Source organism: Xiphophorus maculatus, chromosome 23 (assembly GCF_002775205.1).
Source record: "Xiphophorus maculatus strain JP 163 A chromosome 23, X_maculatus-5.0-male, whole genome shotgun sequence".
In the NCBI taxonomy this organism is placed as follows: domain Eukaryota; kingdom Metazoa; phylum Chordata; class Actinopteri; order Cyprinodontiformes; family Poeciliidae; genus Xiphophorus; species Xiphophorus maculatus.
Genome location: NC_036465.1, coordinates 30,544,297 through 30,571,486, shown reverse-complemented (window position 1 = coordinate 30,571,486; position 27,190 = coordinate 30,544,297). Strand labels below are relative to the sequence as shown.

Here is a 27,190-nt window from a genome sequence, read left to right as displayed (position 1 = left end):
GTTCTTCAGGTTCAAAATGTTTTTCTATCCGTTTATCTTCACAATTTCTCTGATCATTCATGGAGCTTCTGTAGAAATGTGATTATAAACGCTAACATTAGCATTAGCTGCTACATGTTTAGCATTGAGGCTATTTTAGGCTAGCATAGCTTTCTGACAGGCTAACTGCTTTTAGCACAACTCGAACACACTGGTCTCTCCCAGCATCCAATCAGATCGTGGCGCCTGCGCCCCTCCACACTCCTCTTCCTCACTCACACATGGATAAGATTTTCTCATTTAATCTGGTGATAAAATAATTTTAACCGGAAGAATCAAATTCACATTTATTATCATTGATTATTATTATTGTTGTTATTATTATTATTATTACTAGTGTTGTTTGTTTTGATCGGAGCTTTTCTCCACCAGGTGCCTTCAGAATAATTAAGATGTAATAATTTAGATTTTTTTTGCATTTTTTTAATCTGACATATTAATAAAAATCTGGATGTTTTCAGGTTTATTCCAGTCAGGTGATTTACCTGCTGGGTAAACAGAAACAAAATCCTGACCTGCCTGCTGGGACGGGTTTAATGTTCACTGCAGTCCAATCATGTTGGAATAAATGTTTTTATTAACCATAAATTTGTTGATTTATTACTCAGTTGATTGATTGATTGTGTTGTCTTATTAGTTTACTGATGGACCGGAACCATGTGACCACACATGCAGGAAATCAGCCGACAGAAATAATCAGACTTTACTTATTTTATTCTGTTTTAGCGCTAGAAAAGAGCGACGCTTACCCTCACAGGCTAATTTGTTGTGGAGTGAATATAACCGAAATTATACAGCATCTGCTCAAACACGGAAGACACATTGCTTATATCTTAAGGTCCGCCTCCTGGTCTGCTGATGTGTCACGTCACTAAAGGTCCTCCCAGTGGTCATCCGATGCTCTAGATCAGGGGTCCCCAAACTTTCTCCTGTGAGGGCCACATAACTTGTCCCTTCTCTGATGGGGGGCCGGGGTCAGTTTGTAACAGAAAAAGTGTGACGATTGTAAGAGTGCTAAACATAAAAATGTATTGTTTTTCAGAAAGCACAATCAAATAACCTTTTCTGGATTCTTCAGAGAACAAAAGTCAGGAAATAACACTATTTATGAAATAAATAATAACCAAATAACACTGGGTTCTCCACATAAAAAAAGGGTTAGGGTCAATTATATGCATGTATAAAATAGTTACTAACTAGTAGTTAATAATAAATAAAGTTCATTACTAAGGAACATTTTATTGCAAAAGTCCAACTTATCAAATAAAAATGCACATATATGAAAATACTCTGGTATTGTTCAGGGGGCAGGACCAAATGTGGAGGCGGGCCGCATCTGGCCCGCGGGCCGTAGTTTGGGGACCACTGCTCTAGATTAACTAAAGTTAAGTTTCGTTTCTACAATAAGTTTCCATATGAAACAAAAGGCTTGTGTGTAGAATCTTTGTGTCCGTAGTTTGTGTGTGCGTGCATGTATGGCGCGTGTCTGCAGTAAACGTCTCAACAATTGTAAATCAGGATTTTCTGTCTGACTGATGGATGTTTCATCATTTTGGTGTTTAAATGTTGGTGGTTCTGTTGCTCCCGGTCTCCAGACCGGACAATCCGGACCGGACAATCCAGTTTTGGTTCTCATCAGAACCAGATGCTTTTTACTTTTTCTGATGCTCCTGGTTCTGATTCTGGTTAGAGGCTGGATGTGTGAGTTATTTTCCTGTTGGTTCTCAGATGAAGCTTTTAAAGTGAAATTAATGCGACTTTTTAACATAAACATAATTTCTATTTTCTGTTTAATACAGTATTAAAAAACCTTTTAGTTTCTCTCTTTGGTTTTTTATTTTAAGTCTGAAGTGAATCCGATACTCTAATCGAGTTGATGTGAGGAAATGTTGCAGGTTTGATCCGGTTCCTCTCATGGACGCTTGACCTCTGACCTCACCTGGTCTGTGGATGTGATGTTATTTTGGAGACATTGGCCAGCTGCCTCCACTTCCAATCAGCACCAATTAGAAGCTCTAGATTAGGGATGTTGGAGACCCGGAGGAAAGGCCTTGGGCCGTAACAGTACATATAGAAATAAAAAGATGAGAAAAATAACAGGCAGACAGACTATACACAAACTTTATTCATCCTTTCAGGACCTTAAACATCTTCATTTTTGTTATTCACCAAATCATTCGTGGATATCTAGACATAAAGTCAGGCGGAAGCAGCAGTGGAGTAGGAGAAATGCTGCCACCTACAGGTGGGAGTTGGTGTTACATGTCTCAGCTGGGTTGTACGGAGCCCTCTAGGGGACATGGGGAATTTTTTTTCTTTTGCGTTACCTCGCAAAACTTTTGCGTTACCTCGCAAAACTTTTGCGTTCCCTCGCAAAACTTTTGCGTTACCTCGCAAAACTTTTGCGTTACCTCGCAATACTGTACTGGTCAGTTATGCAGCATAATTGAATACTGCAAGCCTTTCCTACGGTGGGCGCCGTACTTTCTGCTTTAATATAAGGTTATGTGAGGTATTTCCATGAATTTTAGTATCTTTTTGTGAAATATCTGAAGTTTTATATCTTTCTTTAGGATAGAAAGGCACCACAAACCTACGATATAAACAGAAACCTTCCGTAAGTAGGAAAGAAATAAAAATACATTATAATTTGGACTATTTCTGAGTTATTATCGCGGTTAATAAATCATCTGACAGTTTTGATTGTGTCTCTGTTGTGTTCTAGTCTGAATGGTTTAAAGAGCTGCTTTCAGTGCCGCTCCATCTTAGCCTTGACAGACATAAACATGCAGTAAAAAATAAATCGATTTTCAATCAGTGTTTTGCACCAAACAGTTTTTACTGTTAACAAGTTTTTATTATTAAACACACGACAAACTAATGATGGTAAAGGGCCGCACTGGGTTAACTCGGGGAATCTCATCTGTCTGTGTATCAATCAGCTCCAAACCTTTTCTTTGTTCTGTCACAATTATCGATTTATTCCATTTTGATGATCAGGTTCCAAACTTTGCAAGGACTGACCGCCCCCACTCACCGCTTCCTAATACACACAAAGCCAGTATCCTTCCCATTCATACCTGGTGACGTCACTCCCACGTCGACACACCTAAGTGTCAAAGCCGCTGCTCCTGTCATATCAATAATTACTTATTTCATTCATATGGCTCTTACAGAGCCTCAGTGAAAACTTGTTTATTATTATTAACTGTTTGGTGCAAAACACTGATTGAAAATCGATTCATTTATTACTGCATGTTTATGTCTGTTAAGGCTGAGATGGAGCGGCACTGAAAGCAGCTCTTTAAACCATTCAGACTAGAACACAACAGAGACACAATCAAAACTGTCAGATGATTTATTACCTGCGATAATAACTCAGAAATAGTCCAAATTATAATGTATTTTTATTTCTTTCCTACTTACGGAAGGTTTCTGTTTATATCGTAGGTTTGTGGTGCCTTTCTATCCTAAAGAAAGATATAAAACTTCAGATATTTCACAAAAAGATACTAAAATTCATGGAAATACCTCACATAACCTTATATTAAAGCAGAAAGTACGGCGCCCACCGTAGGAAAGGCTTGCAGTGTTCAATTATGCTGCATAACTGACCAGTACAGTTTTGCGAGGTAACGCAAAAGTTTTTGCGAGGGAACGCAAAAGTTTTGCGAGGGAACGCAAAAGTTTTGCGAGGTAACGCAAAAGTATTGCGAGGTAACGCAAAAGAAAAAAAATTCCCCATGTCCCCTAGAGGGCTCCGTAGGGTTGAAACAATTTAACAAATGATGTTTATTGATGTCTCCGCTTCTCCTTTCTTCTGAATGTAGCAGGATGAAGCCTGCCCCAGGATTGAGGATACCTGGCACCTAATTACCTCAATGGATGTGAGCATAAAGGCAGACTCTGTCACCTGCTTTCTTCATGCCTGCATTTGGTCGCATTTCAGTGGGAAGGTCGCTTGGTTAACTTGCAATGGTCAAAACTCTAAACTCTGAAATCAGTAAGTAATGTTTCTCCTTCTGTATAAGACCGCAATTTTAGTTGGTTAATTCAAACCCTGCTCTAAGGTAAAAAACACAACTTAGGACCTAATTCTTCATTGCACATTTTAAAACATCACCCTTTTCCTTTTGTTTTAGCAAATCTCATTTTTATTAAAATGAGCAACTCAGAACACAGCAAAAATAAAATAAATATTTTTAAAAAAGCACGCAAACAAACTTCTTAAATTCAAACTGGACACACAAGTTAACCAACACTATTAAAAACATGCAAAAAAGAAAAAGAAATGACAGAATGAAATCTTTTTTTTTGTTCAGTAAAACAGATGTGAAACAGGAACGTTGCCGCTGGAAGCCGGTGGAGTGTTCAGGCCACATGCTGGTTGTGGAACATCTTCTGCAGCAGCTGCTGGGCGGCGGCCCGCTGAGCCTCCTCCAGCATTACTTTGACACTGGGTCCCGGCAGCACCATGACCTTCCCCCTGAAGGGTCTGCTGATGCCGGGGATCAGAACCTTGTAGGTAAATTTGACGAAGCCATCTGGTCTGGCCAAACTGTAGTCTAGCTCATAGAATGGCTGACCAAACCCGTTGGCCTCGCAAACCTTATGGAGGAGCATCATCGGGGATGGCGCACAGACCATGTGTTGCTGGGGGTGGTGGGAGGCCGGGACGGGGTAACGCACGTGTGGGTGCGGGGGGGAGACTGGTTCCCCCACCGCCCTGCAGAACCCTGGAGAGACGGGCGGAGCAGCAGGCTGGAGCTGTGGCAGGGCTGAAGGGTGAGAGACGGCCTGGCTGCAGGGCACGAAGCACGGCTGCAGCAGAATCTTTGGGGCTGGAGGAGAACATGTCTGGAAGGGGCTCAGGTTCTCTCCTGGTTCCCACTTGATGGAAATCTCCAATGAAAATCGCTTCTTGAATTCTAGACACAGAGTAGAGATGTTTATCTGACTCTGCATATCTTCTCCGTCACACATAGAAAAACCACAAACAGCTCCTTACAAAAGTATATGTACCCATCATAAAACCACAACTTATTGTGTTTTATTGGGATTTTTATGACACAAAGGAAAGAAAGACTGACATTGAAAGAAAATGATTCATTGTTTCAGGGAAGAGCTGCTAGAAAAATCAAAGTGATCTTGCAAAGTATTGACTCAAGTGGGACTGAATATTTGTCCGGCCATCGCCTTCTTGCAAATTCTGCTCAATTCTCATTTCCTCTCAGTGCTCTGTCTTGGATTTCTCCCATTGAGCCCGATTTCTCCAATAGAATTTCATCTTGGCCAATCAGCAAACAGAAGGAGAAATTGTGAACGATGAGGTTCATTTTATGCCCTGGTTTTGAATCGTGCTCCATCTGTAGTTTTAGCAAAGGCAGCAGATGAAGTGAAGGAAGCCGTTCAGTTCGTGTTGGACATGCTTGCAAATATTCAGCCATTAAATTTGGAACAAGAGGAATGTTTGAAGCAATTTATTGCTGGCAAAGATGATATTTCTCTCTTCACAGTGAGGGATCGTTGTTTACAGCACAGGCGTTTCCTGTGCTCTAAACAGGAAATTTACAGCGCCTCACATGATCAAACCTTAGTGATTGGGTAAAATCTGACACAATCATTTAAAACTTCAGCAGAGGCCACGCATCCAGGATGTGATGGTTTCTTAATAGCCGAGGGTCCAGACTGTACGAAGCCTAGTGAGAACCAGGGTCTGGTTTTTACTGGAGTGCATGAATAGAAATGGACAGAAAACTTTTCAGATTTACATTTGTGAAAACTTATTTTTCAACCTTTCGCAAGTTTACCAGCGAGTACGTGATGCTGATTGACAGCGCCCAGCCCCTCCTCTTGGCTCTGATTGGTTGTTTTTGGTTGCTATCACTACATTTCTTCAGAGAGGAATAATAGCTCAGGGAGAAGATCAGATTTTTCACAGATTATCCGTCTTATCACAAACTGTCAGGATATACAGACAGTTTTAACAAGTTCTTTATATAAGTTGCATACTGGAGCTTTAATAAATAAATAAATAAAAATAAAGTTAAAAACCATGCATCATTTTCCATCACAATTTGGCACAGTGCTGTGCTGATCTATCTAAAACAAACTGAAACAAATTAAATGCAGTTGTAGCAAGACACAAATAACTGAATAAGTTGGAAGTGGTATGAATTCCTGTAGAATGACAAAATGTGTTAAATCATTAAAAAACTAGAAGTTGGACTGGTCTCTAGATTACCTGCCACTAGATCCTTTTTGGCCATCGACGCGGTATGATGGGAGGAGAAGGCAACGACAGCAGAGACCCCCTGTATGCCAGGACCGGTCTTCAGAGAAACCCTCTCCACCCCGTCCACCAGCCGCCGCAGCACCTTGAAAACACACACACACTTATCAGTCCCACCTACCTTCCAGAAGACCTTGTGTGTTGGTACTAGGGGTTGAACGACTACATATTTTTTAAGGTCGACTACATCATGATAATAGTCGAGTCGATGTCGACTAGTCGCGGTGACGTCATAGTGACGTAAGCGCAAAAACCCTTCACAACTACTTGGAGGCTTTATTAGCTATTTTCACGGCAAATATTGACCCCCCCCCCCACACACACACACACACACACTCTCCCCTTCTCCTGCTTTTACTAAGTCTATTATGGAGATTCTTCATGAGCAGCGGGGAAAAGTTTGTTGCACAAAGTCGGGTCTGACTTTTTTTTTCTAAACACCGGCTGATGCTGATGATCTCTGGATAGTTACTATAGGAGTCAAATTATCACACTGACTACATGGTGCTTTTGGAACATCACAAGCCGAACTTGTTATGAACGGATCCCGTTTGGTTACAGCTGAATTCAACGAAACCACCTGCTTCTCCTCCGCCCGATGCGCGGCAGGAAGCTCTGCTGACTCAGCAGATTGAACGATTTAAGATATTTTCTAGTCAACGTCAACATGATAAAAGTCGAGTCGATGTCGAGTTGACTAGTCGTTGTGACGTCATAGCAACGCAAGACGCAAAGCTTTGGAGTAACGTACAGGCTTTATTACCCGTTTTCACGGAAAAATACGGCATTTACACAGAACAGCAACAAGTGAAACAACAAAACATCGGGATAGTTTATGATAAATAATAAGTTGCTGGAAAACCAACATTCAAAAGGAAACGCACATCTTTTAGATGGCATGTAAAAACAATAAAAAGAGGTGGCACGGGGGCGGGGGGGTAAATAAAGTTCACTCGCTGTCAGTATTCTCTTCACTAAGAGTTGTTGGGGTTTTTTCTTGGTTGACATGTAGGAAAACAAGGGCATCAACATGAGCCGGATGAAGGCTTGCCCGCTTTCTCGTAATGGTATTCCCAGCGAGAGAGAAAATCCTCTCGCTGGGAGTGCTGGTTGCCGGAACAGCTAAATATTTTTAATATTTAAATATTTTACATTTTTTCGTGACAAAGACACTCGCGAGCCGGCTAAGTGACATCATTAGCGGGAAGGGGGCGAGTTTTAGACGGCTCGTGTTTTGTAGTGGACTGCAGCTGCAACTCCATCTCCTTTTAAAAACACTGTAAAACCACAAATATGCATCCATCTACATATCATTTAAACTAATGTATTAACTTATTTTTCTTGTGTCTTGTGACGTATACTGTGCTGTCAGATCAGCACAGGCTGTCACCACCGGCAATCACATGACTGCGACTAGTCGACATGAAATGTAAAAACTCGCGAGACGTCCTAGAGTCGACTAGTCGACTAATTGGTTCAACCCCTAGTTGGTACATAATTTAAATAAATTAATTTCTGATCTCTGCATTCTTGTTCTTCAGTTTCACTCCCAACAGGCAGACCGACCTAACCTGCTTCAGGTCTTCTTGTTTAGTGGCAGCCGGCAGATTTCCAATACAGAGGTGTCTCTTCTCTGTGCTGCGGCGGACACAGAGGTAGCACTTGGGCTCCAGCATGTAGCCGTTCAGCTTGAGGACGGCCTCGGTGGCGAAGGCCGGTGTGCCATATTTAGCATAGGCAAAGCCCCGGTTCTGGCCACTAAAGTTCATCATGAGGCGGAACTCCCAGAGAGGCCCCACAGAGCTGAACAAGGGGATGAGCAGGTCTTCGTAGGCGTCCCGAGGGATGTGGCTGATGAAGACCTCACAGCGCTCAGCTGGGGTTGGACCGTCCCACCCTAAACCAAGACAAGACAGGAGGGCTATGAGGCTCAGTGGCAGACGCACCGCCACCTGTCAGGATAAATATGAAGATTAGAAACATTTAGATACATATCAGGGGGAACTGCACACACAGAAAGAACCAGCTGAAGGTGTGTTAACAGGAGGAGGTCATATTCAGCTTGTGATCCCAGTTCATCAACTTGTGCTACGTTCACACACCAGACAAATGCAACCCACATCAGACTTTTTCACGGGAGAATAAACAGCCAAATTTTGATCTTTTGACCCCCCAAAATTACAATTTGTGTCGGCTCCATGGCTGAAAAACTTTAAAATGCATCCACAGCATTGTTACCTCGGTAAACAGCGCGCTGACGTCTGCCTTGTTCTTCCACACATACCGACTTTGGGCTCGCAAACCACTCAGACCAAAATCTGATTGTGGTTGTATTTAGTCACGATCACACAAAAAATAAAATAAAAAAAAGTTAGATTTTTGCAAAAAATTTTAATTGAGCATCAAGATCTGCTGTGTTATTTTCCATACTTGCATATGAAGCTGACCTTATCTATCTTTCCCTCTGGGACTAAAAAAGTATTTTTATTTATTCATTTATTCATTCATACCTCAGCAAGGGTCAAACAGTCAGCCACCGTCTTGTTTTCCTCCAATGTTAGAGAGGTTTGACTGACTGACACGTCCACCAGGTCACGTCTGCTGTTTGCAGTTAACCGTCTCTGTTCTGTTACCAACTCAGTAACTTCCCATTTTTAGAAACATTTTAGACAAAATGTTTGCACTCCAAACAGTTTTCTGTGACAATATTGATTCCTGGTGACATTATAATAGTAATATATTGTGCAGCCCCTCTTCTGGTTTAAGCAGCTCTATTTACCTTGCCAGAGGCTAAATTAATAGCAGCCTGAGACACACAGTGTGGTTGTTCTGTATCTACTGCAGGTCATTCTGCTACTTTTTATATGAATTCTGTGAGGTCACCACAACACAGCAGATAATCACCACCAATCATAGGAACTATGTATAACATCACAAGTTCTAAGCACAAGACCTTTTTAAAATTTTCATTATAAAACATTTATCAGTATTTATTTATGTTTACTGCCAAACAAATAAAATATACTTTCTTTCACTCCTGAGTTTTTGTACTAAATACATCACCTTTGCCTCTCCATAATGAATAGATAATCCTATTATCTCCTGCATTACTCATGTTTATGTGTTAGACATGGTAAAATTATATTAATACCACAGTGTTATGCTATTTGCAAAATATAAAACAATGTATAACACGGTTTAATTATTTCAATGTAAAAAGAAAAAACAATTATTCATCCTGCTGTTAAATTCTACCCATAAAATATATTATACATACTGTATATATATATATCACAACTATAAAATATAGGCCCACCAAATCTAGTATTTCTAAATCTGCTAAATCTAATATGAAGCCAAGTGTTATCAATGCAGAATATTAGACCTTTTTATTCTTAAACACAGCAACAAGTCTAGTAAGCTGACATTATGTGGAGCTCCTTTAGTTTACACAACATATAACCACATATTCTTCCAGACAGACAAATTTATATTCCTTGTGGGCAAATGAAAAATACATGGCCTTCTGTCAGCTGACCAGCAGAGGGACAGTTATGCATTTTCTGTTCTCCACAGCCAGATCAACTCTAGCCAGTCAGGTCAATTCATCTCATCAAGAGGACTCTCCATAAGTATTGAGCAATAAACAAAAATATTTTATTGAGGAACAGAAAATGACAACGATAAGTCAGCTTTAACATTCTATAAGACAGACCATGCATGAGGCCCACATTGCTCTGCTGCAGTGTTAGACCACAGCAGCTGAAGGAGAATGAGGAAAATGTCGACATCTTGGAAACAAACATAAAACCTTGGCAGGCCTGAATACTGGAACGGACCCACAGCGCTTTCACTTTGTCGCACCTAAATGCTTGAGATAGTCAAGATAAAGATAACCAGAGTAAATATAAGTAGGTTTCAAATGAGGATTTCAGTCATAAAGGGAAAAACAGTCAAAGCCAACCTGTGAAATGTGCGTCTGTGGTGTGAAACCAGCAGCATTTCAGAAACAGACCACCATACTGAGAATCAAACACGGTGGTAGTATGATGGTTTGGAGCAGCTTTGCTTTCTCATGACCTGGACAACTTGTCATTACTGAGGAATCATGAATTTTGCTCAGTACCAGAACATCCTGCAGTAGAATGTCCAGCCATCAGAACATGGCCTGCAGCTCATTGGTTACGCAGCAGGAGAATGATCCAAAGTACTGCACCCCTGAATGACTCAAAAAGGAAAAAAACAAAAAACAAAATTAAGCTTTGCAGGGAGTCTAGCTAAAGTCTGGACTTGAATCCAATTCAGATATTGTAGGTTGACCTAAAACCCACTGTTCATACTTCCAAACCCTCCAATATAGCTGAATTTGAATGCTGAATGTTAAATACTCATTAGCACCCTTGATGTCAGTTGGTGGCACAACTAGTTATACGGTTTAAGTTATTTGCTTTTTCACGTATGGTCAGGTTGGCTTGGATAATTTTTTCCCCTAATGGATAAAATTCTCATGTAAAAATGTATCTTTTGGTTTAATCACACCATCTCTGTCCGATTCAAATTTGATAATGTAAAATTTTCAGAAGAGATAAAAACAGCGGCAGAGATCTGAAAAGGGACAAATAGTTTTTTACAGCACTGTCTGCCTAACGCGTTTATATGATGGTGTCCCAGTGTGGCTGTGTCTCACCCTCAGGTGGTCCTCCGTACTTCCTCTGGCCGTTAACCTGGGTCAGCTTGGTGTTGGTTGTTTCCAGCCAGGCTTCCAGAGCCTGCACTCGCTCAATGTTCTGCACCTGACAGTTAAAACAGAGAAGGACCACGTTGTTCACAACACCTCAGCAACCAACAGGAAACAGTAACCTCTCTGAGGAAATGAGCCATGACTGCTGCAAGCCGTCTAAAACTAAGAGACATCCAGTCGGATGCATTCTGACTGCTGCTCATCTCTACACTGGATGTATATTTTTAGAGGTTGAAATGACAAAACTCAAGAGTGGTGAAGAAATTGTGTTACAATAAAGAAAGAAGTAATCAAAGAATCGTTCCAATTATAATCAATATTTTCAACAACAATATCACAATTAGATCATTCCAGATATCATGCAGCCCTAATGTTACTGGAAATTTCCCCTTTAGTGGAAGGAAAAAAGATGGAATACAAATGTGCATAGGAAACATTAATAACGGCAGTCTTGAGAGGGTCGTGGAGTAAACCTTGACCAAGAGTTTACAGCTTGCAGAGTACAGACTGGACTCAGAACTTCAGGATCCACCTCACAGACGTATCCAGGACATGTTCTACTGCCGTCACATTCCTTTTGAAAGGCCATTCCTGGACCAGACACGACATCAGAAACATCTGACCTGGAATGTTACTTAATAGTTTGGTGTCCTGTTTTCAGATAAAAGTGAAGTTGCTAGCTGGGACAGGAAGAGAAGTCATGTTTCTATGGGTTCAGAGTGAAGTTTCCACAGTCAGTGGAGGGGAGCCATGTCACCTGCTGGTTCTGGTCCACTGGGTTTTCTCAGGTCCACAGCCACTCTAGAGCTCTTCATACTTCCTTCTGTTGACCAGCTTTATGGAGATGCTCATTAGATTTTCTAGCAGGACTTGGTAACAACCCACACAGCCAAAGGTACCAACTGCTGCTTCAATGACCCTGGAGGCCAACAATTCAGTCTGACATTAAACAGACTGAACCACAGAGAACTTACGGGTTGATGGTTGATAAAGTAATCAGGGCCTCCACTGCACCTCAGAGGAACCACATACAGAACGTCATGCTGATGGAGGAAGTCATGCAAAGGAAGCCCTGAACCAGTATTTAGTTTATGTCTTGCACAGTACCTGGACAGACTTTCAGTATGCACACCGATCATTATTAAATATCAATTTAATATTCTACACAGGATTTTTTTTTTGTTTTCATTAGCTAAGCAGCGGCACAAAAGCATAACTGTCAGCACTTTCAACTAGCAGCAAGAAGGGTTTGGGATTGAATCTCAGCCTGAAGTCTCTTGTCATGGAGTTGGTATGTTCTCCTCATACAAGCATGGGTTCTCCCTGGGTACTCCAGCTTCATCCAACAGTCAAAAAACATGACGGTGGTCTTTCTAACTGGGCTGAGGTTAACATTTCATATCATCAACACTGACAGAAACATATCACGCTGTGTGGAATAAACACAAGTTTCCTGTTTAGATTTTTTTTTTTCCCAAAATGGCGCCGGCTTAGCTGGCTGCCTGCAGACGCAGCTCCCGTCGTGTGTGTGTTAATCTGTGTATATTTGCTGTAACCGATTAAGGATCAGTGCTTAAAGAACCCATAGATCATCAGTTAAGCTTCCACAATGGCTGGATGTGGTTCTGTCGCTGTTCTCTATGGAGTAGAGGCATTGATTGTTACGGAGAACCTCGCCGAACGGAGTAGGGGCATTGTTTACATGCGTGAACAGCTGATTGCGCTGTGTAAGCCTCTGCTGCGGCTCGGAGACGGGCCTGTGGTCCCAGAGGAGCTACAGAGGAGACGACGGGGCTGCAGGTCTGGAGTTAAACGGAGGGAGAAAAGGAGACGGCACAAACCGGCGATACTGGTTTGTGCCGAAGAGGTGCAGCGAAACACTTCAACACTTCTGGTACTGAGCAAAATTCATGATTCCTCAGTAATGACAAGTTGACCTCACGATTATTGTGGGGAACGTGAGGTCTTTGGGGAATAAGACAGATGAAATCACGGCGCTGGTTAGGACCCAGAAGGAGTGCAGGGAGTGCAGTATCTTCTGCTTCACGGAAACCTGGCTGCATTCGCTTATTCCAGACTACAGCATGGAGGTCCCTGGATTTTCCTTGGTTCGCGGGGACAGGGACTATTCCAAGAGTCGGAAGAAGAGGAGCGGTGGGATTGCACTTTATGTGAGTGAGAGGTGGTGTAATCCGGGTCATGTTAACGTGAAGGAACAGATTTGTAGCCCGGACATTGAACTTCTGCCGTATTATTTACCGAGGGAGTTTACGTCCGTCATTTTGATCGCTGTTTACATTCCCCCATCAGCTGATGCAGCGGTGGCCTGCGACATCATCAGCGCTACTGCAGCCAAACTACAGACTAAACACCCAGACGCCTTCATGGTCATCACAGGTGACTAACCATGCCTCATTGGACAAAGCGCTACACAACTTCCAGCAGTATGTTGACTGTCCCACCAGGGAAAACAAAATACTGGATCTCCTGTATGCTAATGCCAAAGATGCATACAGCGCCACAGCCCTGCCCCCCCTTGGCAGGTCGGACCACATCTTGGTAAGGATGACTCCCAAGTATGTCCCCTTAGTGAGTAGGCAGCCTGTGCGCATCAGGACGGTGAGGAGGTGGACACAGGAGGCAGCTGAGGCACTGCAGGACTGCTTTGGGTCAACAGACTGGGATGTGCTCTGTGGGCCTCATGGGGAGGACATCGACAACATGTCTGACTGCATCACAGAATACATCAGATTCTGTGAGGACACTGTCATGCCAGCCCGGACCGTGTGCTGCTTCTCCAACAATAAACCCTGGATTACCAGTGACCTGAAGGCACTTTTAAACAAAAAGAAGATGGCTTTCAGGTCTGGAGATAAGGAGGAGCAGAGGAGAGTCCAGCGTGAACTCAGAGAGACACTGAGGACATGCAAGGACAACTACAGGAGGAAGCTTGAGTCCAAACTCGAGCAGAACAGTGTGAGAGATGTGTGGGAAGGAATGAAGAACATCGCTGGAATGAAGGGGAAGGACACACAGATATCTGGGGGCCGGGATAGAGTAAACCAGTTCAACCAGTTTTTCAACAGGTTCAGTTCACCTCCTGCTACTCCCATACCACCACACATCCACACTGCCCCAAGTTGTTCAAACCACCTACCGGCAACAACACCTACCCCCAGTTAACGGTGACTACAGGCCAGGTTGAGAGACAGTTGGAGCGATTACACCAGGGGAAGGCTGCAGGACCTGATGGAATTACACCACGGATCTTGAAGACCTGCTCCATCCAGCTGGCCCCGGTACTGGCACACATGTACAACCTGAGCTTGAGGCTGGAGAGAGTCCCACTGCAGTGGAAGACATCACATGTGGTTCCTGTTCCCAAGAAGCCAAGGCCAGCCGACCCAGAGGACTACAGACCAGTTGCTCTCACATCTCATGTGATGAAGGTCATGGAGAGACTGGTCCTGGACCTGCTGAGGCCTCAGGTGAGGACGTTTCTAGACCCCCTGCAATTTGCCTACCAGCCCCACTTAGGAGTTGACGATGCCATCATCTTCCTGCTGCAACGAGCACTGTCACACCTGGATGGTGGAGGAGACACTGTGAGAATCACATTCTTTGATTTCTCCAGTGCCTTCAACACCATCCAGCCTCTGCTGCTGGGTGAGAAGCTGCGGAGGATGGGTGTCAACGACTCAGTGATCTCCTGGGTGACTGACTACTTGACAGGCAGGCCACAGTTTGTCCGTCTGGGCAGTGTCCTGTCTGATTTGGTGGTCAGTGATGTAGGGGCTCCACAGGGAACTGTGCTTTCTCCCTTTCTCTTCACCTTGTACACCACTGATTTCCAGTACAACTCTGAGTCATGTCACCTACAGAAGGTTTCTGATGACTCAGCGGTTGTCGGGTGTATAGGGGATGGAGGGGAGGGGGAGTACAGGACACTGGTGGACAGCTTTGTGGAGTGGTCTGACCAGAATCACCAGCCCCCTCTCCACCACATAGTGGACAGACAGCGGAGCACCTTCTCACATAGGCTGCTCCAGCTCCGCTGTCGTAGGGACAGATACAGGAAATCCTTCCTGCCACATGCCATCTCACTGTACAATAAAAGATAAATCATTGTTCTGCACTAATCAGTCCAATTTTGCACAACTGCACTGTGGCACACTGCTGTACATATATTTACATATACATACTGCATCTGCATTTTAGAATCTTTGCAAGGACTGCTCTAAGCTGCTTTTTATATTAACAGCATGTTATATTTTATTTTTATTTTGTCTACAATTGATACTCAGTGGTGGTTGGTGTGTGTCTTGTCTCTATGCTGCTGTAACTGCGAAATAATTTCCCTGCTGGGCTGAATAAAGTAATTCTATTCTATTCTATTTGAGCTACTGAACTAATTCTATTTATTTAATCCCATGCACCCGTACACGGAGCGAAAACTTTAAACATGTAGCAGTACCGAAAAATGATCATGAGGTGGCGCCACAGAGCCACCTCATGATGGCCGTAATTAAAATCAGGTGTATTTAATCAAACATCCTATCGAAATAATTTTTATTTTACAAGGATAGAAATTATCTACAGTTACATCAATTTAAAAGACACGGACGATACATTTTACCGCGCTAAACAACAAGTAGACTTGATAGCGATGGTGGACGGCTAAACTAGAGCTGAAAACACAGAACCTTCCGGAGAATATCAAGGCTGGTTCTGGCGTAATAAAAGAGCGAAGTTCTGTAAATTCGCTACAATCAACAGCAGGTCTATATGTATCTAAATTAGTCATCAGACATGTTGTCAGTGAGCGGTACTGAGCCCAGAATACCTGCGGGGCCCCGGCGTGTTTAGATTAGAGGTGCAGCGAAACACGTCAACAACATAACAAACAGACACGTCCGCTGCATCAATGCTAGTAAACCAAGTGAACTGGGAATTCCCCCAGTTTTAAACAATGTAACAACCCTGACAGGCGTCACCGCAGCCCGAACTTTTCATGTTCCCAGTTACTTTCTTGGGGACATTCCAAGTATCCGCAAACCGCCAAAACTCACCTGGCTACCCTTGTTTTCCATCGTTCCGACCGTATTTGTGTTACTTCTCCCGTAGAGAACAACACCCTTTGTCTTCCCGTTGCTCACCTGCAGACCCTCTGCTGATTGGTGGCCCACCAATGGTGGGTCACTGATATGGCGGGGCCTTCACTGCCATCACGGCGCGCGGGCTCCGAGGCACTTTCCAGTAAACCCGCAGGACGTTAAAGAGTTAAAGCAGGGGTCGGGAACGTATGGCTCGCGAGCCAGGTGTGGCTCTTTTGATGATTGCATCTGGCTCGCAGATAAAACATAAAATATTTAATTTGGATGGATTAAAACAAGTTTTTATCCATCCATCGATTTTCCACCGCTCATGTCCTGTTCAGGCTTGCTATTGGCTGCAGGAGCAGTCCATTATTTTAATTGGATGATAATAGCCTACGTTGGCTGTTGCTGGGTAAACAGGTAAATGCCCCCTCTTGAATCAGTCTGCTGGGGCATTAGCTCAAGGCTAACCCTTCGACGAAGAAGATGGCGAAAAGAAAAAAAGACGAAGAGTATCGTACATTTCAGGACGAATGGACCGAAGAATTTGCCTTTGTGGAGAGAGCAGGTTCTGCGGTGTGTCTAATTTGCAATGACAAAATTGCGTCGACCAAGCAGGGCCCACTATCTGTTTGTCTGTTATATGTCCTAGAATTAATTTGTTTGGACTGAGGGCCATGAACTATTGCAATCGACACAATTAACACTGGACAGTCGGCTGGGACTTTTGGCTCGTTGAAGAGAACCGAATCTTTAGGGTCCGTTCAATTTGAAGAGCCATTAAAAGGATCGACTTTTGAACATTTACATTTTTCTAAGAACAGTCATTTTACAGCTTTATATTAACTTAGAGGAACCTGTTTTTGAGTGAGATTCACAAAAAAGAATAACCTGTATTAAGTAAACTTAATATTTATTCAAGATTTACAAAATAGAACACAGTATGTTTTTGCTCAGTGAGTGAGATGATACAAGTCTGTGGAAAAGAAAAGCGTACAGGAACTGCTGCTGAAGTAGAGCAGGAGTCTTCAGATCCAGAACTCCAGGGCCGCTGCTGCACGTCTGGATGTGTCCCTGGTTCAACACACCTGGATCACATGTCAGAATCACCTCCTCCTGTGTTGGTGGACAAAGCAAAAGAGAGGACAGTAGTGATGGAGGCTGACCCAGAACAGAGAACAGAACCTAAAGCTCCCAGGCTTCAGGCAGAGGACACCAGCTGGAAGTGGAGCCACAGAAGTGGAAAATGTTATTTTCATGTTCAAAATAATAAAAGTTTAGTACACTAGTTCTTTTTATGCTTTAAAGCATCGACAGAAAAACATTTCCGTGTTCATTCAGGTGCTGCTGCAAACTTAATCACAAACTTAATCCTTGAAGTCCCTCAGTCTGAGAGATCAAAGTGCAGTTTGTGGTAATTTGACACATAACTAACTGCTCTTTGGAATAATTCATGGTGCATTTAAATCTGGAGTCAAGACTTTTCCTTACTCTGTTCTTCTTATGCTGTAAAGAGAAAACATTTTCATCAGGGGTTCAACAGTTCACACTGCTGGGGGCTGAATTTACCTGTGCAGGCAGCAAATACAGATTACATCAGATTGCGTTCTCCCTTTCTCTTCACCTTGTACACCACTGATTTCCAGTACAACTTTGAGTCATGTCACCTACAGAAGGTTTCTGATGACTCAGCGGTTGTCGGGTGTATAGGGGATAGAGGGGAGGGGAGTACAGGACACTGGTGGACAGCTTTGTGGAGTGGTCTGACCAGAATCACCTGAGGCTCAACATTAGTAAGACCAGAGAGATGGTGATTGACTTCAGAAGGAAGAGGATACCTTCATGGCCACTAAAGGTCAAAGGGGAAGTGGTGGAGGAGGTGGAGGATTACAAATACCTGGGATTACAAATACCTTGTAATCGGCAACAGACTGGACTGGGCATCTAACACTGACGCTGTGTGCAGGAAGGGGATGAGCAGACTCTATTTTTAAGGAAGCTGAGATCCTTCAATGTGTGCAGCAAGATGCTGGAGACCTTTTATCACAGTGTTGTTGCCGGCGCCATCTTCTTTGCTGCTGTGTGTTGGGGAAGCAGCATCAGAGCCAGCGACTCTAATAGACTGGACAAAATCATCAGGAAAGCTGGCTCTGTACTGGGACTAAGGCTGGAGTCCCTGGAAACTGTGGTGGAGAGGAGGACACTGAAGAAGGTTTTGTCTATTCTGGACAATAATCAGCACCCTCTCCACCACATAGTGGACAGACAGCGGAGCACCTTCTCACATAGGCTGCTCCAGCTCCGCTGTCGTAGGGACAGATACAGGAAATCCTTCCTGCCACATGCCATCTCACTGTACAATAAAAGCTAAATCATTGTTCTGCACTAATCAGTCCGATTTTGCACAGCTACACTGTGGCACACTGCTGTACATATATTTACATATACATATCTGCATTTTTTTAAATCTTTGCAAGGACTGCTCTTAAGTTGCTTTTTATATTAATAGCATTTCATATTTTTACAATTTATAGCATTTTATATTTTATTTTTTATTTTATCTACAACTACTACTCAGTGGTAGTTGTTATTGTGTCTTGTCTCTATGCTGTAACTGCAAAGTAATTTCCCTGCTGGGATGAATAAAGTACTTCTATTCTATTCTATTCTATTCTATTCTATTCTATTCTATTCTATTCTATTCTATTCTATGAACCCCATGCCTGAAGCAGTGCGGTTCTGATTCTGTCATGATGAGTTTACGGTGACAAACAGAAACTCCTGTTCACGGTTTGCACCACAAACTCACCTCCAGAAGTTGTTTGCTGATGTTACACATGTATCCAGTGTACTTCTTAAAACTCGGATGACGTTCTCGTGTAATGGCTAAACAAAACCACAAGATGTCGCTATTGAGCCATATAAGAAAATTAAAACCTGACGCATAATAAAAGCAGGTTTAGAATTTACTCTCTGTCATCCAGGAATTTCTCACTCTGTCATTGCTGCAGAGAAGGATGGGTAAAATAATAAATCTCTCTTTCCTGCTGAATTTGAAAACATCTGACACAAATCAAATGCAACAGATTACATGAAGCATAATGGTCTAAAAAAATAAGTAGAATCAATAATGTTCATTCAGCTTTAGTAAAAACAAAAAACAAACAAAATAAAAACAATAACATGTCGTCTTTTGAGGTCAAATACAGGAAGGATTTATACACAGTGTTTATTTAGTATCTTGAAAAAAAAGGTCCTTTGTAGCGTTTGTGCTGCCAGCTTCCTGTCATTCAGTCAGTTAACAGCTTATTACTGAACATTCATTTGCAGAAATGTGCAGGGCCTCATGCATAAAGCGTGCATGCGCACAAAAACTGTGCGGCGCCATATTTTACGCACAAGTCGGCATGTATAAAAATTAACTTTGCGTCAAAGTTTGCGTAAATATACGCAAACTTTTTCGCTGGTGTGTGCGGCAGTCACGCAAACTTTTCTGTGGACAATATCAAACTACAAAGTGTCAAAACTCACCTAAATACACTGAAATCTGACTACATTCGGTGTTATCTAGACCAAGAAGCATCAAACCCAATGTTTTTCATGATTTTAATATTTGATTGTTTAAACGGGCGTGCTGTGGTGGCGTAGTGGTTAGCGCGACCCGTATTTGGAGGCCTTCCTTGAGTCCTCGACGAGGCGGGTACGACTCCCGGACCCAACGATATTTGCTGCATGTCTTCCCCCCTCTCCTTCCCTGTTTCCTGTCAGCCCACTGTTATATAAGGGACACTAGAGCCCACAAAAGACCCCCTTGAGGGGTAAAAAAACCCGTAAACGATGAAACTGAACATCATGTATCCTCAGACAATAAGCTAACACGCACACAAAAGAAAACAAAAATAAAAGTATGTGAAAACGTCACTTGAATGTAAACAGTACTTTTTGGCAATGGTCCAATGGTTCTCAGTTTTTGTTTTGAGAACCATTGGACCATTGCGACCAATCACATTGGTCCGTGCGCCGAAGCGCATGAAATGCATCCATGTGGTCATTTCATTCTCACTAACAGAAGAAAACGGGATTGGATGAGCAGATTAACTCAAACCTGCTGATAAGAAATAATCAACAGGTTTGATTATTTCTAAGGTGATCAAGGTGTATATGCAATCACACCTATGAGGGCATAATTGTGGAACACTTTGGCTCTGATGGAGAACATCGCCAATGGAAGGATTCAGAGAGAGCGATTGATCAGAGATCATATTTATCTGCTGGGAAATATTGATGATGGTTTATGAGCGTTTAGATCGCTCAGACTGATCATCCTGGAGCTCTGAGCAAAACTTAAAGAGCAGTGCGGTACCGGCGGTACCGGTCCAGCTGCAGTCATCCTTCAGTCGAGTCGCCCGCTTTGTGAATGCAAAACATTCCAGTATTTAGATTAAATGTCCACATCCCCACTCAAAGGATTCTCTGACTCTCTGTCTGTCTTTAAATCCCGGCTGAACCGCTACTGTTCAAACAGGCATGTGCAGGATCTCTTTATTCTTTATTTTTTCAATTTGGATTTTTTTTTAAATGTTTTGTTTTTGTGAGGTGACATTATGTGTCCTCAAAGCACCTTTTAAATAAAAGATATAAGTATTATTATTATTATAAATACTTATACTGCTTTGAACAAAGACGTTGCCATGGTTATAGCTTCACGTGGTGGAAGACTTCCGGGTATTTATATTAATTTACATATGTATTTATGGGTGGCGACATGGCGGACCAGCAGCTGTGCTCTGTTTCCAGCAAATTAGGATTTATAAAGGAAAGGTGCGCGGCCACGTGCGTGCGCACCGCTTTATGCATCCGATTTTTTTGTGCGCCGCACTTTACTAAATTTTTCCGTAGGTCAAGTTTTATTGTGAAAACTGCGCACTCTGCCTGAGGCCCCAGATTTTGTTTGAGATTCCAGGCTCATTTCATGTTTTGTCCTCTATTTGATCTGATAAAACATGAGCCATAAAGTACAGCAACATTTTAAGGCATACTTTACAAAGACAGATGTTTGTATCATATGTGTAAATTGTTTATTTGCTATGAAGAAAAACAGCTGACTGAGTATCCTCTCTGACTAATGATAGTAGTTTGTAGCTAAGCTAACTATGCTAAATGGTTGTTAATCTCACACAGTCTACCCACCTCTCTTGGAGAAAAACTGGGTTATAAATTGACACTCTTACCTTTTTCTCTCTCTCTATTTTGTTTTGAAAACCTGACTATTTGTTTTCTTAGCAGCATAGTAATAGCCACAGTCTTTCTTGTTTTCTACTCACTGCTGCTGAACACCGTCACCTCAAGCGCTCCAAGCAGGAACTTGTTCAGGGCAAATATGGATGTGTCTTTTGGTCTGGGAGGGGCAACATTTAATTTTTACTGCTAAAAACAATCTTAGAAAATACAATATGATTAATTTTGTAATTGACAGGGTGTCAATTTTTAAAAAAAAATTTCTATGAACAACAAAAAAAATAAATAAATAAATTGTGGACGACCCCCTGTTGGTCAGGGGCCCTTAGAATTGTCATAACTTTCCCCCCCAATCGTGCAGATTTGTACATTTACAGAATAGAGATGCTTTCTGTCCATAAAGGCGCATTCACAAAGCGGGCCTGGCTCGACTGAAGGATGACTGCAGTTGTACCGGTACCGGTACCGCATGGCTCCTTCTTTAAGTTTTGCTCAGAGCTCCAGGATGATCAGTCCAGGCAATTTAAATGCTAATAAACCATCATCAACATTTCCCAGCAGATCAATATGATCTCAGATCAATCGCAATCGCGATTATGCATCAAACCCCTGATGTTTTTTGCCATAATAATTCCATACATAACTTAATGTGGATTAAAGTTGTCGTTTCCTCTTTATCCTGCAGAATGTGATGAAGTCACAGTCCAAGGCCAGGTGTCTGACCTAATATCAGTTCAGCTGCAAAGGTTTGCAGTTTTCTAAATCTCTCACCTCTCTCAAACAAAAAAAGCAACAAAACTATGAAGCTGAGGGTGGAGGTGTAAGGATGAGTGTTTTTCTTCTCTTTGATGAGTCATGTGATCACCGTTCCTTACCTGGGTGGGAGGCGGACCTGAAGTCCTTCAGTAACATGGTGAATCCTCAGTACTGACAGTAACATGATGCCCTCTGGTTCAGAGAAACTCAGGCTCACTCTGTTGGTTCTGCAGCAACCATCTACTGTTCTGGGTGCTTTCACTTGAGAACTTTACAGCATTTATTATGTTTACAAGTATAAGCAACAATCCTTCCCAATTGTATCCACAACCCACATGTATAAAATAAAAGTTAGAATTGAAATGGGTCTTGTGGTTTTGAGTCTGCATGTTCTCCTTGTCTTTGTTCTCTGTTGGTTCTCCTGTTTCCTCTTGTGATGGACCAGCGACCTGTCTGACCTCCTGACCTCTCGCTAAGTGATAAACAGTCATATTCAATAAATTAGCATACATGTCCAGAAAAGTCTCGATTGTCAGATTACAGGTACATTTTGAAATAACATTTAAGCAAGTATTAAACATACTTTTTATTCAGCTCATATTTCTGTTTTTTAATGTTTTCATTAATTGTAAGCATAAAATCATAATTAAACAGAAGAAAAGGACTTTCAAACATCAATCTGTGTGAAATGAATCTATGTAATGCGTTTCTCTTGGTGATAAAGTTTATAAAAGAAATGAGCTTTTCAATAGTGTTGTACTTTACTGAAAGGCTCTGTGGGTGCCGTGATCCTAACAAGTCTACAACACAGAAGAAAGTAGAGAAAAAGGAAGGAGACATGTTTGTTAGACATACAAAAGAACAAACACAATTCTTTCATAAGTTCCAGAGGCATTTATGGGCAAATATGCCACAATCTTGTGAAAAGTCAATATTTACAGAGTTAAGTCATGCACAGGTTCTCAGTGGGTTAAGATCTGGAAGTAACTCTGTTTTAGCCCTCTGCTCTTTGCTCCTACGTCCAGCAGAAACTCAGTCTGTGTCCATCATGTTTTCCCTGGGCAAAAGTAACTTCAATGCTCCATTCTTTGTCAAAAACAGTTTTTACCAGTGTGTGCAGAAGACGTCACACCTTCCAGTCGCCAGGCTGAGTGCTGGTGGAAAAACGACTGTGTAGTGCGCTCCACAGAAAGAGATGGTCCTGTTTGAAAGGAAAACTGTTCAGCAGCAGGATCCTCACATGTGAGGCCATTTTGATGCAAACTGATGATGACTTTGTGCTTTTCTGACAACACAACAAGCCAAGAAATTAATGCATGTCTGTCCCTCATTTGGAGAAATCAGTCTGCTGATTAGACTGACAGTCATTTCAGACTCACAGCTTCATTGGTTCTGATGAAGCAACTGGACTGAAATGAAGTTAGCTGATTGTTTTGTGGCAGAAAAAAACATAAGAGTAGAAATGTGGTTTGATATGAAAATACCTCTTTAGGTGAGACAGTTTTTATTGTTATGAATAAATCTGCATCCAATCACTGCACAAAAACTACATGTCTGCACAGAAACTGCAAACTGTGTGGAACTTAAGTTTTGTGTCACTACCCAAACATTATATAAAAATTAAATTGAATTAAATTGAATTAAATTAAATTAAATTAAATTAAATTAAATTAAATTTAATTTAATTTAATTTAATTTAATTTAATTTAATTTAATTTAATTTATATGGGTCTGGGGAGGAGGGTCCATCGGTCAGACGAACTTCAGATTCAGGAAGAGCTGTGTGTTTCTGGTTCTGGTTCTGGTTGTGGGAAAGTGAAGCAGCTCTACACCTTCAGCAGGGTCCTGGAGGGTTCTACGGGCTGCTGGGTCTCTGTATGACCGGTACCACAACTCTGGGTTGTGACCGGAAGAATGAGATCATGGATACTAATGAGTTTTCTTTGCAGAATGTCGGGCTTTTTCTTAGAGATAAGAGAGAAGCTCGGTCATCCAGGAGGGACTCGGAGTAGAACTGCTGCTTCTCCACATAAAGAGGAGCCAGCTGGGTGGCTCTGGCATCTGGTTAGGATGCCTACTGGACGCCTCCCTGGTGAGATGTTCTGGACACGTCCCACTGGGAAGAGACTCACAGGAAGACCCAGGTCACACTGGAGGGAATATCTCTCTCAACCCTTAGATGAACTGGCCCAAGTGACTCTGGAGAGGGAAGCCTGGACCTTCTTAGGGCTTCACCTGCAACCTTACCCTGAATAAACAAAAGAAAATGGGTGGATGGATAATTTCATTTCATTTAATCAATTCAGTTCAATTCAGTTCAGTTCAGTTCAGTTCAGTTCAATTCAATTCCAAAGTACTTTGTTAATCCCAGAGGGAAATAAAGTAACATAAACATTATCATAGAACCAAAATTTATATATAGAAAAAAAGTTTCACAAAGACACTTTGATTTGATTTCTATAGTTGAATTGATACTAGAAAAAACACACAGATATCACAAACAGAAGAGATTTTTATCAGCACCAACAAGGTGTTTTCCAAAGAGCAAAGACTCAAACATGGCTACTCCTGGTGCTTCTAGCATCCAGTGCAACACCTTTGACCCCTGATGATCCAGTTTTTAATTTCACTACACTTATTCTGCATGGGAAAGAAAACCCAGTGTTAGGTTATAAATGTCTTTCACAAAGTGGGGCTCCACACTCATTTGTGCCACAAATAAATTGAATAAAATAAAGTAGACTAATGCAGTTTTTCAATGTTTACATCTCTAACTTTTAGTAGTGGAAGTCAATTCAAATTAAAATGTTTAATTGAGTTAATTACAGGGTCTGTAATTAATTAATACCAATCAATTGTGTTTTAATTAAACTATACATCAATACAATAAGAGACATTTTCAATTCTAAAACTATTTTTGCTGCTGTAAAACTGTGAAAGATTTTTGTAAAGCAGAAAAAACCTTTTACAATGACTGGAAAGACTGAATTGGTATAATAACATTGTTAATGGAGGCTTAGATGGCTGCATATTAATGAGAGTCAAAGATCTGAAGACTTATTACATGGCTAAGCAGTGATAAACAAGGAAACAAATAAAAACTAATCAGTGGCACATGAAAAAGTTTGGCAGCTCTATAAATGTACTTTCAGCTCTTCATCATCTCGGGAGCAGGTTGAGAATATTCATTAGGAAACAGGAGCTCATGATTATTCCAGACTCCGAGAATTCGTCAGCATTTGATAAGACTTGAAAACAGAAACTCCTTTAAGCAACTGACTGCAGATCTGAACTAAAGCTTACTGAAGTCTACAAAGCAGCGGGAACTATAAAAAGATTTCAAAGAGCTCCCAGCTTGCTGTTTCCTCTCTCTCAGATTTCATTAGGAGCTGCATGTCTGCTGAATGGACGCAGGAGGAGCTGCAGGAACACTCAGCTGACACGCTGGGATGGCAGCAGTGATGACTGAACACACGGGCAGACAAACATCGCCTGCCGCCTCCTCAGAGCAGCTAACGTGTGAAGTTCAGGGAAATTCCAGGGTTTTACAGACAGATGTACACGTGGAGAGGAAATGAGCAGCACTAGTTGGAGCTGGAGTTATTCCTGTAAACATCAGGTCAGTATCACAAATATCAAGCTGTCAATCCGGAAAGGGACTTCAGTCCTTTGCTAATCCCAGTAAACTCGTTATATAACCGTACTGTTGGTAAAACATAAAGTTATCACTGATAACATCTGATGATGTTCAGAACAGACTAAAAGCATTACCATCAACTTCCACAATTTATATTTTACTCTTTTTTTTCCATCTTCATACTAGCAGGATTTCCCCAGGAAAAAAAATACACATATTTATATATAGAATTAAACTGGTATAGAAAATACAAAATCTGTCTTAAAATACATTTAGATAAGAACAGTATTTAAAGTGGGGGTATTATGTATTTACTGACACAAAGTGTCATTTTATAGCACAATCAACAAACTATTACCTTTAGTTGTTATAAAAATGTATATATCAAAAATGACTTAAAGAAATTTCACCTCTGTCTCTTTAAGAAGCTCCTGCTCTTTTCAACACTCCACCTTCAGGAAGTGCTTCTCCATGATGCTGTCTCCAACCGTTCTTAGGAGTGTTGTTGGCATGAGAAGTGGTTGGTATGATGAGCTCAGCATCATACCAACAATTAGCAAACACCTCCACCAGGTGTTTGCTAATTGCTGCTGGCTAGTCTGGAGGAGCTGAGTGGGGAGGCCCCAGGGAAGAGGTGCTCAACTAGAGACTGCAGCTTGGAGGAGGAGCTTTGGTATGTTGAGCTTTTGAGAGCCAGTGTTTAGGCATCCCCGGCTGGTTGCCACAGGATATTCAAGAATTCCTCAAACATGCAGGAGAGAATCAAAGCAACACCCCAGGTATGTTTTTAATGAGGGAATAACTTTATAGCATGATGTAAAGCTTGATTATTACATAACACTCTACATTTCCCCTGTTTTGTTAAGGTTTTATTGACTCTAGTGGTCTTTATTTGATGGAGGTCAGACAGAAAAGTAGGGAATGAGAGGAAAGACATGCTGCACAAGTCACCCGGCCGGGACCCGTGTCAGCTAAGTTGAGGACTAAGGCCTCCATACATGGGCTGTGCTTTGCCCCTGAGCCACCAAAGAGGATTTTCTCTTCAAAACAAAAATCCTTACCCTAAAGTGAAGAAGGCCATGCAGAAATCACTGCTTTTACTTCATTCTGTACTCGCCCCCATGCTGTGGGAGGAGTGATCATTCAGATCAGATCAGCTCTCACTCAGGGCTGGGCCATTTACTGGTGTAAATATTTATATTTTCTGCTCTCAGGATAAAAATAATATATTGCTTAAATGTAATTTAAGTTATTTAAGTTAGACACACTTAATTCTCAAACTAACCTGAAGTAAAAACTGCTCATTTTCCACAAACTCAATCCAGGCCTGGTACTGCTGGAGGTTTTCTGTTGTTTCTGTCTACTGTTGCCATGTACTTGATCAGAATGAT

The 27,190-nt window shown here is 41.8% G+C and overlaps 1 protein-coding gene across 1 annotated transcript; it reads right to left on the bottom strand.

Annotated features, from left to right (window-relative positions):
* Nucleotides 1-4,256: 4,256 nt before the first annotated feature.
* Nucleotides 4,257-16,195, bottom strand: LOC102223082 (dead end protein 1-like). Its single transcript, XM_014475145.2, has 5 exons — nucleotides 16,142-16,195; nucleotides 11,019-11,124; nucleotides 7,903-8,228; nucleotides 6,284-6,416; nucleotides 4,257-4,967 (listed from the first exon to the last, which is right to left on the bottom strand). The coding sequence occupies exons 1-5, from the start codon at nucleotides 16,160-16,162 to the stop codon at nucleotides 4,411-4,413; spliced, it is 1,143 nt and encodes a 380-aa protein (XP_014330631.1). The 5' UTR covers nucleotides 16,163-16,195; the 3' UTR covers nucleotides 4,257-4,410.
* Nucleotides 16,196-27,190: the final 10,995 nt, after the last annotated feature.

Coding starts and splice junctions, on each gene's coding strand:
- LOC102223082 (XM_014475145.2), bottom strand. CDS start 16,162: ATGGAAAACAAGGGTAGCCAG. Junction 6,417..7,902: donor AACAAGAAGACCTGAAGCAG/GTTAGGTCGGTC, acceptor TGTGTTTTCAAG/GTGCTGCGGCGGCTGGTGGA. Junction 4,968..6,283: donor CAAAAAGGATCTAGTGGCAG/GTAATCTAGAGA, acceptor CTCTGTGTCTAG/AATTCAAGAAGCGATTTTCA.